This window comes from Juglans microcarpa x Juglans regia, chromosome 2D (assembly GCF_004785595.1).
Source record: "Juglans microcarpa x Juglans regia isolate MS1-56 chromosome 2D, Jm3101_v1.0, whole genome shotgun sequence".
NCBI lineage: Eukaryota > Viridiplantae > Streptophyta > Magnoliopsida > Fagales > Juglandaceae > Juglans > Juglans microcarpa x Juglans regia.
Window position 1 is genome coordinate 24705399 of NC_054596.1, and position 14365 is coordinate 24719763.

Here is a 14365-nt window from a genome sequence, read left to right on the forward strand (position 1 = left end):
CAAGTCAAGGGACCTGTCTTCTTGCTAGTGTAAGGACTCAGTTTTGTTGGATAGGGGGTTTGTACCCAGTCCAGAGACTTGGGTTCTTACCCAGTAGCGAGTCAAGGGATCCGTCTTTTTGCGAGTGTAAGGAGTCCGCTTTGTTGGATGGGGGGTCGGTAACTAGTCAGGAGACTTGGGTCCTTACCATGCCGCGAGTCAAGGGACTCGTCTTCTTGCAAGTGTAAAGACTCGACTTTGTTGGATGGGGGGTTAGTACCTAGTCCGAAGCCTTGGGTCCTTACCACGCAGCGGGTCAAGGGACCAATCTTCTTGCGAGTGTAACGACTCATATTTGTTGGACGGGGGGTTGGTACCCAGTCCAGAGACTTGGATCCTTATCCTGCAGCGAGTCAAGGGACCCGTCTTCTTGCCAGTGTAAGAACTCAGCTTAGTTGGAGAGGGGTCGGTACCTAGTCCAGAGACATGGGTCCCTACCCTATAGCTAGTCAAGGGACCCATCTTCTTGCGAGTGTAAGGACTCCGCTTTGTTGGTCGGGGGGTCGGTACCTAGTCCAAAAACTTGGGACCTTACCTTGCAGGGGCGTTTTTATTCATATATATATATATATATATATATATTTTTAAACAACAAGAGATTTGAGATGAACATCCAAGCGTCCTCATTCATTCCCAGTCGTTCGTACAGAGTATCAGAATATACTTCTACATATAATAGTCCTATGTTCGGCATTCCACGGGTGTGGTAGCTCGTGTCCCTGGTTGTTTTTGAGGTGATAGGAACCGGGTAGGTTGCTCGCAATCACTATGTATGGGCTTTCCCATCGTGGTCCCAGCTTCCTCTCTTCCGGGGTTGTTATCCTAGTTTGCCGTAGCACCAGGTCGCCTACCTTGAAGAAGCGTGGCCTAACCCGCCTGTTAAATTATTGCTCTGCCTTCCGCTTGTTATTCACCGTCAGGACTGCTACTTATTCTCTCCTCTCCTCCAGGACATCTAAGTTCTCGACCAACCTTTCGTTGTTGGTGTCTGGGTCAAAATGTTGGACACAGAATGTGGGGAGTCTGACTTCCACGGAGATTACCGTTTCGCTGCTATAGGTGAGGCTGAAGGGTGTCTCCCCGGCGGGGGTCCAGACATTGGTCCGATATGCCCACAACACATTTGGGAGCACTTCAGCCCATGCTCCTTTGTGTGTCCTAATTTTTTTTCTTGAGGGTGGAGATGAGAGTTTTGTTAGTTGCCTCGGCCTTTTCGTTGGCTTGAGGATGTCCTGGCGAGGAGTACCTCACTTTACTGAGCTTTGCGCACCATTCCCAGTAATGTGTGCATTCAAAATGTCTTCCGTTGTTCGATATGAAGTTTTGAGGTATGCCAAATCAGCAGACCACTGACTTCCATATGAATTTCATAATGGTTCTAGAGGTGATACTCACGAGAGCCTCTACTTTGACCCATTTTGTGAAATAATCAACTGCGACAATGATGAACTTGGCTCCTCCTCTTGCTACTGGGAACGAGCCAATCAAGTCTAGGCTCCATTGGGCAAAGGGCCATGGGGCCATGGTTGATGTCAGCACCTCTGCAGGGCAGTCCGGAATCTACCCATGCTCTTAACGCTTTGGGCATTTCTTGGCAAAGTCTTCCGCATCCTTGAGGGAGTGGGGCCAGTAATATCATGTCCGGGTCACTCTCGCAGTGAGAGCCTTCCCTCCTAAGTGGCTTCCACAAACTCCTTTGTGAATCTCTGCTAGCACATATTGGGCTTTATCCGGTGAGAGGCATCTGAGGAATGGCTCGGAAAAACCTCTCTTGTACAGAACTCCTTCCAACATGGTGAATCGAGCCACCCTGACCTTTCGTGCTTCTTCTGGGTCACTAGGTAGTTGCCCTTCCTACAAGTATTTCTGGATATCTGGTGCCTACTTAGGAGGTGCTAGAGTTGTGACAGACACTTCCACCCAAATGGAAGGGGCGTCAACCGTCCTGGCTTGGGTGTGTTTTAGAAGTGGGAGTTCTTCCTGCCCTGACGCAGCCCTCTCCAGACGATCTGCCTTCTAGTTATCTCCTCTCGACACCTGTTGGATGCTGAAGTAGCAGAAGTGGTTGCACTCGTTGTAGACCAACTGGAGATACTTCTTTAGTCTTTCTCCCTTCGTGGAGAATTGCCCTAGTACCTGGTTGACTACCACTTGGGAATCCACCCTCACTTCTATTTCTTCTACTCCTAGTAACCGCGAAACTGTCATTCCGGCCAAGAACGCTTCAAACTCAGCTTCATTGTTGGTCGTTTTGAAGGCTAGCTTAACTGCATAGTTGTGCTCCTCTCCTTACTTGGTGACGATGTGCACCCCTACTCCCTCGCTAGCCTGGCAAGACGAGCTGTCGATGTAGACCTGCAAGGCTTTCCTTGGGGTACACTCAAAACTTCTTCCAGGAAATTGGTGAACTCGACAACATAATCTACCAACACTTATACTTTGATTGCGACTCGAGGCTGATACTCCATGTCAAATTCGTTGAGCTCAAACAACTATTTTGCAAGCCGTCCTGAGGTGCCTAGCTTTTGCAGTACCTTCTTTGGGGGGAGATCAGTGAGTACTTTCATCGGGTTGGCCTAGAAGTACAACCTTAATCTCCTGGCCGGACGACTAGGGCGAATACTAACATCTCCATTCGGGGGTACCTTGATTCTGCTTCGCAGAAGGCCCGGCTCATGTAGTAGATGGGTTGCTGCCCTTCTTCAGCGTCCCAGACAAGTACGGTTGATACAGCGTGTGGTGATACTACTATACCGTCAAGATCTCCCCGGGTCTTGTTTGACTGGGCAGTGGGGGACGATTCATATACAACTCCAAATTGACGAAGGCTTTTTCGTAGGTCTCATCCCACCCTTGGCTTTCCTCAGGACGTTGAAGAAGGGTAGGCACCGATCGGTTGATTGAGCGATGAAACGGTTTAGTTCTGCTACCCGCCCTGCTAGCCTCTAGACTTCGCGAAGGTTGCAAGGGGAAGGCAATCCTATCACTGCTTCCACCTTTTCTGGGTTCACCTTAATCCCTCTCATGGAGACCACGAACCCTAGAAACTTACCCATCTCCACTCCGAACACACACTTCAACGGGTTCAGCTTCATCCAGTTTTGCCGAAGGACGGAAAATGCTTCTAGTAAGTCTGTCAAACGCTGTCCTGGCTCTTTGCTCTTCACCAATAAGTCGTCTACATATACCTCCATATTTAGGCCGATTTGTCATGAATGTTATCTTCTCCTCGTCATTTGGGTTCATCCTAATCTGATTATACCCGGAGTAGGTGTCCATAAAGCTAAGGAGGGGATGCCCCGCCGTCCAATCCATGATCAAGTCGATGCGCGGTAAGGGGAAGTTGTCTTTTAGGCAAGGTTTAATTCAAGTCAGTGAAGTTGACACACATCCACCATTTCCCATTGGCCTTCTTCACTAGAACTACATTAGATAGCCATTTCGGGTAATGGACCTCCCAGATGAACCCTACCGTTAGGAGACGGTCCACCTCCTTAACTATCGCCCCATACTTCTTAGCGCTGAAGCTTTGCCGTTTCTGCTTGACTCTCCAAGCCGCTGGATCAACACAAAGCCAGTGCTCAATGATGGAGTTGTCAATCCCTGGCATATCCTCATGGCTCCAAGCGAACATGTCCCAGTGTTCTATTAGGAGGGATATCAGCGCCGCTCCCATCTCTGGGTCTAGCTTAGTCCTGCTCGGACTATTCACTCTAGTGTCAATTGCTCAACTGCAACCAGCTCCAAGGGCTCATTGGGTTCTGCTTGTCGAACAGCCTGTTCGCAACTCTTTCAGTAGCAAACACTTCCTCGTACCGCTCCCCCCAAGCATGTGCTTTTCGGGCTGATGGAGTTGTCCCACCTCCAGCATACCCCCTGTAAATAAGCTAATCTCCCCGAGTGGCCTGTTCTCCACCGGGGAGATCAGCATGTGCTTTCAGTGTTTCATCCTTCATTCCTTGCCTTCTTGGACTTGTACCTGCGTTGGGCCCGTGCGCCTTCCTTTGCGTCGATCTATGCGGTCCTCCGACCTGAGTGTCCGATTACGCTGGTCTTCTTCCCTCATCCTCTTTAAGGTGTTGCGGTCTCGAGTGATGTGATTACTTGCATAATTTCTTATATTTGATCACCTCTTGACTTTAAACTTTAGTCTAATTTTATTTATTTTGTTGATTTTAGGCTTCATTGTCATCATTTAAATTTATTTCAGATTTGAAGAAAAAGAAGATCCAAATTTTAGAACTTATTGTCTAAAGACTCTCAGATTTAAATGAAGATCTATTCAAATATAAGAGTTGATCATCAATGTTATTCGGAAATAAAGATCAAGTTAAATTTTTGAAGATGCTATAGCGAGAACAAGATTTTCAAATTCAAAAGGAAGAGACATTGGCAAAGAGAAGTGATTTGAATCTAATCTATCAGCATCTAACTACCAGGAGGAGAAAAAGTAAAAGAATAAATAAATAATAGATATTCATCAAATTCAAACGGAAGAGACATGATGCTAATGGTAGGAATGAACTTGACTTATTCTACCAACTACCATTGTATGACAGGTATAGAGAAGAGAAAAAGAAAAAGAAATAGAAAAGAGAAAGGAAGTTGAACCTGGGAGGACGCAGAAGGAATTTGAAAAGATAAGTTTAGCTTTAGTTGGACTTTTGGACGTGCAGCTAATTCTCGATTTTTTTGGTTTTCTTTCCTTTTTTTGGCACGCAGACGCAAGTTGGATTTTTTTTGCACCCACGAAATCGTGTGGAAAAAAATGCCACATAACAGAGCGGAAGAAAAAAGAAAAGAAAGAAGGATGCTGCGCCTTGGAGGACGACACTGCGGATTGCGAGGAGCATTTTTTTTTAGTGTTCATTTTCTTCGATTCTCCTTAGAAAAATTATGGTGAATTTGTTTATATTGAATTTAATTTTTAGCATGAACTAAATTTTTCTTATTCTAGGAAAACGATAAAATCTAGTTTCGAACTAGGCTTGTTTTTCTATGTTAATTTGAAGTAATTATCTTCTATATTTGTCTGATTTATTCTGACCTTATTGCTTCTAATTAACTGGCCATTAATTAGATAATTTTAATCTTGTGATTTGCTATCGGAAGAGGGAATTATAGGATAGATCTTAAATATTTCAGCATAGGTAAATATAAAGATCGAAAGACTTGTATGAACCTATGTAGTATTAAAATCATTGATCTTATTACTTTCTTGCTTTATTAATTTGCATACTCTTGTTTAAAATGATGAACAAGAATAATTTTCAATTGACTATCGAAAGAGGCTTTTGGATGTTTGTGGATATTTGCTAACAAACAAACAGAATTAAATTCAATTAGTTAGATGAGTAAAGCATAGTGAGGAATTAGGTGAAATCAATTTCCTATAAATTTTCTTTCTCATTGACTTGATCTTTGAACAATATCTTTCTTTTCCTTTAAGTATTTTCTTTGAATTAATTTTATTTTAATTTGCAATTACAAAAATCTTAGTGATTTTTCTAAATAAAGTCAAGATTAATATAATTTCAGTATTTGTCAAAGGTAAGTTATCAATCCTTGAGGACGATACTCTTCTTATCACTTTACTATAAAACTGCGATACTGTGCACTTACAATTTTACCTATCATGTTGTGCCGGTTATTCATGTGGAATTCACAATATGGGTGGTTTTCCTCATCTCGGGGCAGCTCTCTTCAGGGGCTTGGGTGTTGGTTCCCCCTTGGGGCCGAGCCAGCATTTTGTCCCCTGCTCTTCGTATCCAATGCTCCCCTCTTTCCTTGGTCGCGACCTTCTCGCTGGCCTGACACCTTCTGACCCGCTCGCTACATCTCGGACTGCCATGGGGTAGTTAGGGCCTTGAGTGTATCTTCAATGTTGATGAATCCATCTGCTTGGTCCATGAACTCCTTTAGTGTTGTAGGGGTCTTTCGCGCTATCTCCGCCATGAACGGATTTAGAGGCCAGATTCTTCCTAGGAGGGCTGCCAACGTGATCTTCTCATCTTGGTTGTCAATGCTTATACGCTCCCAATTGAACCGTGCGAGGTATGACTTCAGGTTCTCACCATCGTGCTGTTTGATGATCAAGAGGTAAGCTACCGAACGTCTCCTTTTCCGACTTGCCAGGAATTGCGTCATGAAGAGGCGTGATAGGAACCAAGGTGGGCCTACTCTTAAAGATCCTTTGCAAGTTCCAGATGGGCCAATTACAAGATCAAGGGCCAATAAGATCAAGGAAGCAATGCAAGGATTGGTGCAATCCACTTGGGATGAAGCCAGCAAGAGCCCAACACTGAAGATGGGTTTGAAAGAAGAAGAACCAGCTTTGATCCACTTTATTCATGCTGTGGAAGACATGACTTAGAGATACGGCCTATTGTTATTGGAGGCTTCTAATTTGGTTAAATGATTTATTTTACTAGTTTAGAATAAGTGGGATTGAAAATGCTTGGCTCACATGTCTTATTTCTTATGAACTATGTTTTTGGGAAGGCCTTGTATTTTGGCCAAGGGCTTATTTGGAAAGTTACATTTTAGGAACTAGGGTTTCATCAATTTATTGTTGGGGTTACAGTAGCCGCGGGTACTGTAGCCGGTACTGTTCATCAAGGATAATTTTGAGAAAAAAGGGCTTTATTTTGGCTAGGGTTTTGATTAGGTTTGGGTTTAAAAACTCTTTGTAGCCTCATTTGAGAGATTAGACAATATTGAATTTTATTTGTGAGTTGAGTGTTCTCCTCTTGTTCTTGATTGAACTCTTGAACTTATCAAAGGTAAATCACAACCTTTGTGACGTTCCTCCTTTGTAATCTGGGTTCTTGAGACGGGTTCTTCAACGGGTCTAGATTTTAATATAATCTAGGTTCTTGAAACGGGTTCTCATCGGGTCTAGATTCTCCATCCTTGACTTGATTTTTGGCTTTCTTGGAGAATTTTCAAATTGATTGTGGGTTCAAGGGATTTCATTCCCGCGGGTTCATATCATTTGGTATCAGAGCAAGGTTTCCAATCAGGTCTTATTCTATCTTTTATTTCTTGCATATTTAATTTTAGGGCTTCATTGTTCTAAGATTGATTACAAAAAAAAAAAAATAGTGGTGGTTAGCAGACTTCTTCACTATTGTTAGGGTTGCTGAAAATCATTGTTCTAGGGTTTGTGTTGGCTGAAATCTCTTGTTCTAGGGGCTGCCGTATATCACTTGCCCAAGGGTTTCTGAGTTATTGTTAGGGTTTTCTCAACTGCTTATTCTTGTTTGTGATCAAATCAGTTGGTGAAAGGAAAAGAAAAGAAAAGAAAAGAAAAGAAAAGAAAGGAAAAAAAAAAAAAATTTGAGGATTTTTTTCTTGAGCCTTATCATCAAAGGGGGTGATTCTAGTTGGTATCTTGTCTTATTGTTAACTGTTTCATTCGTATAATTTTCTTGATTCACGTGCCATTTTTTTTTCATTCCTTCCGTGTTTCTCTTGTTCTTGTTTCTTGGACCTAATTACTAATTGGGATAAAACAAAGTTGCTTTGTCTTGATTGAGTCAATTAGTTCTTAAAGAACTGGAGTGGGAAAACTCTTGAGGTAAAAGGCAAGAGAGTGTGAGACTATTATCGAAAAAAGCCAATTAAGAGTGAAACACAAGTGGAGTGTCATTATTCGAGTGTAAACACGTGAGGGAGTGTGTGAGGTTTATTTTTTTTTTTCCCACTAACATTCTTTTGTGTAGCGCCTGATAATGTCTCATCAGAGTAGCGCATCACCAAGGGGGAGAGCAGATAACTCATCCTTGGTGTTGCAAGCCATGCAACAACAGTTTGAGCGGTTGAACTTGGTGTTGGGTGAAGTGAGGGATAGGATGGATCATCAAGAAGCAGCGATTAGAAATCTACAAGGTGGGAGGGACAGGAGGCGACGTGAGCATAGAGTTGAAAATGAGTATGAGAATGAGGTTGATGGTGAGGATGAGGAAGACTTAACATATGAAGTTGGATTGGGTAGACATAGAGGAGTTAGGCGTGGAAGGGGACTTAGGGCAAAGCCGGGGGGTCGAGATGGTGTAGATGGAGACCTTGGTAGCATCAAAATGAAAATACCACCTTTCCAAGGTAGAACTGACCCTGAGGTTTATCTAGAGTGGGAGAAAAAAATAGAGTTGGTGTTTGATTGCCATAATTACTCTGAGGAGAAGAAAGTGAAGTTGGCGGTAATTGAATTCACTGATTATGCTATTATTTGGTGGGATCAATTAGTGACCAATAGGAGGAATTATGAGAGGCCTATAGAGACATGGGGAGAGTTGAAAGCTCTCATGAGGCGGAGATTTGTTCCTAGCCATTACTATAGAGACCTTTACCAGAAATTACAAAATCTTACACAGGGGTCTAGGAGTGTAGAGGATTACCATAAGGAGATGGAGGTGGCGATGATTCGGGCTAATGTAGAGGAGGACCGAGAGGCCACCATGGCTAGATTTTTGAGTGGGTTAAATAGGGACATAGCCAATGTAATTGAATTACAACATTATGTGGAGATAGAGGACATGGTGCACATGGCTATGAAAGTGGAGAGACAATTAAAGAGAAAAGGGACAGCAAGGTACACTTTGGTTTCTAGCACTACTTGGAAATCAAAATGGGATAGGAATGATCCAAGTGAAGCAAAGAGAAAGACCGAACCACCTAAGGGAAAAGATGAGGGAACTAGCAACAAACCCAAGGTAGAATCCCAACCTTCACGGAATAGAGATATCAAATGTTTTAAGTGTTTGGGTTTAGGGCACATTGCTTCTCAATGTCCAAATAGGAGGGTGATGATTATGCGTGACAATGGAGAGGTGATGACTGAGAGTGAGGATGATAGTGATGAGGTGCCCGAGTTGGATGATGCTAGTGATAATGATGGAGTGGTATACCCCGTGACAGGTGAGTCTCTTGTTGCCAGGCGTGCTCTTAATGCACACATTAAGGTGGATGATGCAGAGCAACAGAGAGAGAACATTTTCCATACTAGATGCCATGTCAACAATAAGGTATGTAGTATGATCATTGATGGAGGGAGTTGTACTAATGTGGATAGCACTACTTTGGTTGAGAAATTGAATTTACCAACCTTAAAACACTCTAGACCATACAAATTGCAGTGGTTGAATGATTGTGGAGAGGTTAGGGTGGATAAACAAGTGTTAGTTACTTTTTCTATTGGGAAGTATCAGGATGAGGTGCTTTGTGATGTTGTGCCTATGCATGCGGGCCATATTTTGTTGGGGAGGCCATGGCAGTATGATAGGAGGGTGACACATGATGGGTTCAACAACATGTACAGCTTTGAAAAGGAGGGCAAAACAATTAAGCTTGCTCCTTTAACTCCAAGCCAGGTCTATGAGGACCAATTGAAATTGAAAAGTGAGGTTGCTCAAAAAAGAAAAAGTGAAAATGAGAGTGATCAGAAGAGAAAGAGTGAAAATGAGAGTGATCAAAAAATGAAGAGTGAAAAAGAGATTGAGCAAAAAAGAAAGAGTGAGAGTGAAAAAGAGCATAAAAGAAGAGTGAAAAAGAAAGTAGAGAGGTGGCTGAGAGTAAAGAAAAAAGAGTAGAGCCACTAGAGAAAAAAGAAAGAGAGTCTTCTGAGAGAAAAGGAAAGGCAAAAGTGAGTTTCTATGCAAGAGAGAGTGAGGTTAAGAGGGCTTTCTTCGCAGATCGCCCTATGATTTTTCTTGTCTATAAAGAGTCTTATCTTACTCTTGATGAAACTAACCAGTTTCTTCCTAGTTTGGTTGTTTCTTTGTTGCAGGAGTTTGAGGATGTATTCCCGGATGAGATGCCAAATGAGTTGCCACCCATTAGAGGCATTGAGCACCAGATTGATTTTGTGCCCGGGGCTGCTATTCCAAACCGACCAGCCTATAAGAGTAATCCAGAGGAGACAAAGGAGCTTCAGAGGCAAGTTGAGGATTTGATGAGCAGGGGGTACGTGAGGGAGAGCATGAGCCCTTGTGCTGTACCAGTGCTACTAGTGCCAAAGAAGGATGGGACGTGGAGGATGTGCATTGATTGCAGGGCGGTCAACAATATCACGGTAAAGTATCGCCATCCCATTCCTAGATTGGATGATATGCTTGATGAATTGCATGGCTCATGTATTTTCAGTAAAATTGATCTTAAAAGTGGGTACCATCAAATTAGAATGAAAGAGGGTGATGAATGGAAAACTGCTTTTAAGACTAAATATGGGCTTTATGAATGGTTGGTTATGCCATTTGGACTTACAAATGCGCCCAGTACTTTCATGAGATTAATGAACCATGTCCTACGTGCATTCATAGGCAAGTTTGTGGTTGTGTACTTTGATGATATCTTAGTGTACAGCAAGAACTTAAATGAACATATTGACCATTTGAGATATGTGTTTGATGTGTTGAGATGTGAAAAGTTGTATGCTAATTTCAAGAAATGTGCCTTTTGCATGGAAAAAGTTGTTTTTCTTGGTTATGTTGTTAGTACGAAGGGTATTGAGGTGGATGAAGAGAAAGTCAAGGCCATCAAGGAGTGGCCAACGCCAAAAAGCATCACTGAGGTAAGAAGCTTTCATGGCTTAGCAAGCTTTTATCGGCGTTTTGTTAAAGACTTCAGCACCATTACTGCACCACTCACTAAGGTAATTAAAAATAATGTTGGGTTTCATTGGGGGGCTAATCAAGAGAATGCTTTTGCCACTATTAAAGAAAGGTTATGCTCTGCACCTGTGTTAGCATTACCTGATTTTAACAAAGCTTTTGAGATTGAATGTGATGCCTCAGGAATTGGGATTGGAGCTGTTTTGATGCAAGATAGGCGTCCCATAGCCTTCTTCAGTGAAAAGTTAAGTGGGGCATCCCTGAACTACCCTACTTATGACAAAGAGCTTTACGCTCTTGTTCGTGTATTAGAGACTTGGCAGCACTACCTATGGCCAAGGGAATTTGTGATCCACACCGATCATGAATCATTGAAGCATCTCAAGGGTCAAGGTAAGTTGAATAAAAGGCATGCTAGATGGATGGAATACATTGAGACATTTCCCTATGTCATCCGTTACAAGCAAGGTAAGGAGAACATTGTTGCTGATGCTCTATCCCGGAGGTATGTACTTCTTACTTCTATGAGTGCTAAAATGCTTGGGTTTGAATATGTGAAAGACATGTATGCCGATGACGCTGATTTTTCTAATGTGTATGTGGCATGTGATAAGGCGGCATTTGGTAAGTTTTACAAGCATGATGGTTATTTGTTTAAAGAAAGCAAACTTTGTCTGCCAAATTGTTCTATGCGTGAGTTATTGGTGCGTGAGGCACATGGTGGGGGATTAATGGGACACTTTGGTGTCAAGAAAACTTTAGACATTTTGCATGAACATTTCGTTTGGCCTAAGATGAAGAGAGATGTTAACCGTATTTGTGGAAGGTGCATTACATGTAGAAAGGCCAAATCTAAGGTTTTGCCACATGGGTTGTATACACCCTTACCCGTTCCTAGTGAGCCATGGGTAGACATATCTATGGACTTTGTTTTGGGGCTGCCTAGGACCAAAAGGGGTAGAGATTCTATTTTTGTGGTTGTGGATAGATTCAGTAAGATGACACATTTCATTCCATGCCATAAAACAGATGATGCAACCAACATAGCTGACTTGTTTTTCCGGGAGATAGTGCGACTCCATGGTGTACCTAGGAGTATTGTTTCTGATAGGGATGTTAAATTCCTTAGCTACTTTTGGAAGGTGTTGTGGGGGAAATTGGGTACTAAGCTCTTATTTTCCACTACTTGTCATCCGCAGACTCATGGTCAGACTGAAGTAGTTAATAGGACTTTAACTCAACTTTTACGCACTGTTGTTCATAAGAATTTAAAAACTTGGGAGGATTGTTTGCCATTTATAGAGTTTGCATATAATAGGACGATGCATACTACTACTTCATACTCTCCTTTCGAAATTGTTTATGGATTTAATCCACTTACTCCTTTGGATTTGATGCCTTTACCTGTTGATGACAGGAGTAGTTTGGATGGACAAAAGAAGGCGGAGTTGGTGAAGTCACTTCATGAGAGGGTACGGCTTCAAATTGCCCAAAAAAATGAAAGGGTTGCGTCCCAAGCCAATAAAGGACGAAGGCGTGTCATCTTTGAACCAGGAGATTGGGTTTGGGTTCACATGCGCAAAGAAAGATTCCCAGCCCATAGAAGGACTAAGTTACATCCTCGAGGAGATGGACCTTTCCAAATTCTTGAGAAAATTAATGACAATGCATATAAAGTGGATCTTCCAGGTGAGTATAAAGTTTCTGCAACTTTTAATGTTTCTGATCTTTCTCCTTTTGATGTAGGTGAAGATTCGAGGTCGAATCCCTTTGAGGAGAGGGGGAATGATAGGAACCAAGGTGGGCCTACTCTTAAAGATCCTTTGCAAGTTCCAGATGGGCCAATTACAAGATCAAGGGCCAAGAAGATCAAGGAAGCAATGCAAGGATTGGTGCAATCCACTTGGGATGAAGCCAGTAAGAGCCCAACACTGAAGATGGGTTTGAAAGAAGAAGAACCAGCTTTGATCCACTTTATTCATGCTGTGGAAGACATGACTTAGAGATACGGCCTATTGTTATTGGAGGCTTCTAATTTGGTTAAATGATTTATTTTACTAGTTTAGAATAAGTGGGATTGAAAATGCTTGGCTCACATGTCTTATTTCTTATGAACTATGTTTTTGGGAAGGCCTTGTATTTTGGCCAAGGGCTTATTTGGAAAGTTACATTTTAGGAACTAGGGTTTCATCAATTTATTGTTGGGGTTACAGTAGCCGCGGGTACTGTAGCCGGTACTGTTCATCAAGGGTAATTTTGGGAAAAAGGAGCTTTATTTTGGCTAGGGTTTTGATTAGGTTTGGGTTTAAAAACTCTTTGTAGCCTCATTTGAGAGATTAGACAATATTGAATTTTATTTGTGAGTTGAGTGTTCTCCTCTTCTTCTTGATTGAACTCTTGAACTTATCAAAGGTAAATCACAACCTTTGTGGCGTTCCTCCTTTGTAATCTGGGTTCTTGAGACGGGTTCTTCAACGGGTCTAGATTTTAATATAATCTAGGTTCTTGAAACGGGTTCTCATCGGGTCTAGATTCTCCATCCTTGACTTGATTTTTGGCTTTCTTGGGGAATTTTCAAATTGATTGTGGGTTCAAGGGATTTCATTCCCGCGGGTTCATATCAAGGCGGGTGAGCTTCATGAAGCTATCTACCGTTCCTGATGTCAATGACCCAAACCAGATCCAGGTGGCTCCTCTCAATGTTAATGGGAAGGCTCGGCAGGTGACTTCCCTTGGGAAACCATGCAGGGTCATGTTGGCTTTTAACGTCTTCAGGTTCTCTAGTGGGTCTTTGGACCTGTCGTACATTCCCATCTAGGGGATGTTGAACTTGGGGTGAAGTGGCACTGCCATGACCCCTGCGCTGTACAGGTGGTCGGTGCTGACGAGTAGCTGCTCAACAATGGATGGTGTGTCTATTTTCTTAGCCATCTCCACGCATTTATCCCCAAGCTCTCGGATTTGAACATGCATCTTGCGTTTCTCTTCCTCCGCCGCCGCGTCCATAGGGACCCACCATGAATCCTTATGTTCATTGCCACTCGATTCTGCGCCTCCCACTAACTCCTCGTTGGTGCGCTTGAGGATCGCATTCTCCTGTCGTAGCATCCCAGTTTCCTCCCTCAGTTTCTTTACTGTCTCTTTCATGCTTACAAGTCTTGCTTCGATCGTCCCTTCTTCGTTGTTCCCCCTTCGTGTAGCTTGTGACCGCATTGTTGCAAGCATTCGAAGTACACGTTTTTATGGAAAATTCATCACACAGACGGGGCCACTGTTGATGTCGTGTTTTGCAGCCCGAGCACTTCCGCAATAACCAAGCTCAAGCCACTTGCAAACAAGGACAAAGGGCTCTGGTGGTGTCCTAGGTCACTCCGATGCCTAAGTCAGTGAACGATTCCCTATGAACAACTCTAAAGAATAGTAAGAACAATCTAAAGTTGAGAGAGAGCTCCCATAGAAGGGATGCTTGTCATTTATACCTGATACGGGTCCTTCTGTTGATGGAGGTCGTGGCATGTCAGGTGCCAGATATGCTACCACTCATTTCCTGCTACCACAGTGTGTCAACCCGTGGCTCTAGCGGCTGAAGGAGATCGTGGCGTGTTAGCCGTGCTAGGCCTGTCCTGCCGGAGTTGGGTGTTAGGTCGTGGGCGAGTCGTCCATCGTACATGGGGTGCGTCGTTGCGTGTCGGGTTTCCTAACACATGCATTTGGGT

General features: G+C 43.1%; 1 protein-coding gene across 1 annotated transcript; it reads left to right on the forward strand.

Moving 5' to 3' along the window:
* Positions 1 to 8216: 8216 nt before the first annotated feature.
* LOC121249393 lies at positions 8217 to 13467 on the forward strand (the record flags this gene model as incomplete). The annotated part of the gene is made up of 6 exons (XM_041148103.1): positions 8217 to 9326; positions 9827 to 10075; positions 10523 to 11158; positions 11288 to 12068; positions 12207 to 12541; positions 13330 to 13467. Coding segments are annotated over 6 exons (3249 nt in total), but the record flags the coding sequence as incomplete, so codon positions are not given.
* Positions 13468 to 14365: the final 898 nt, after the last annotated feature.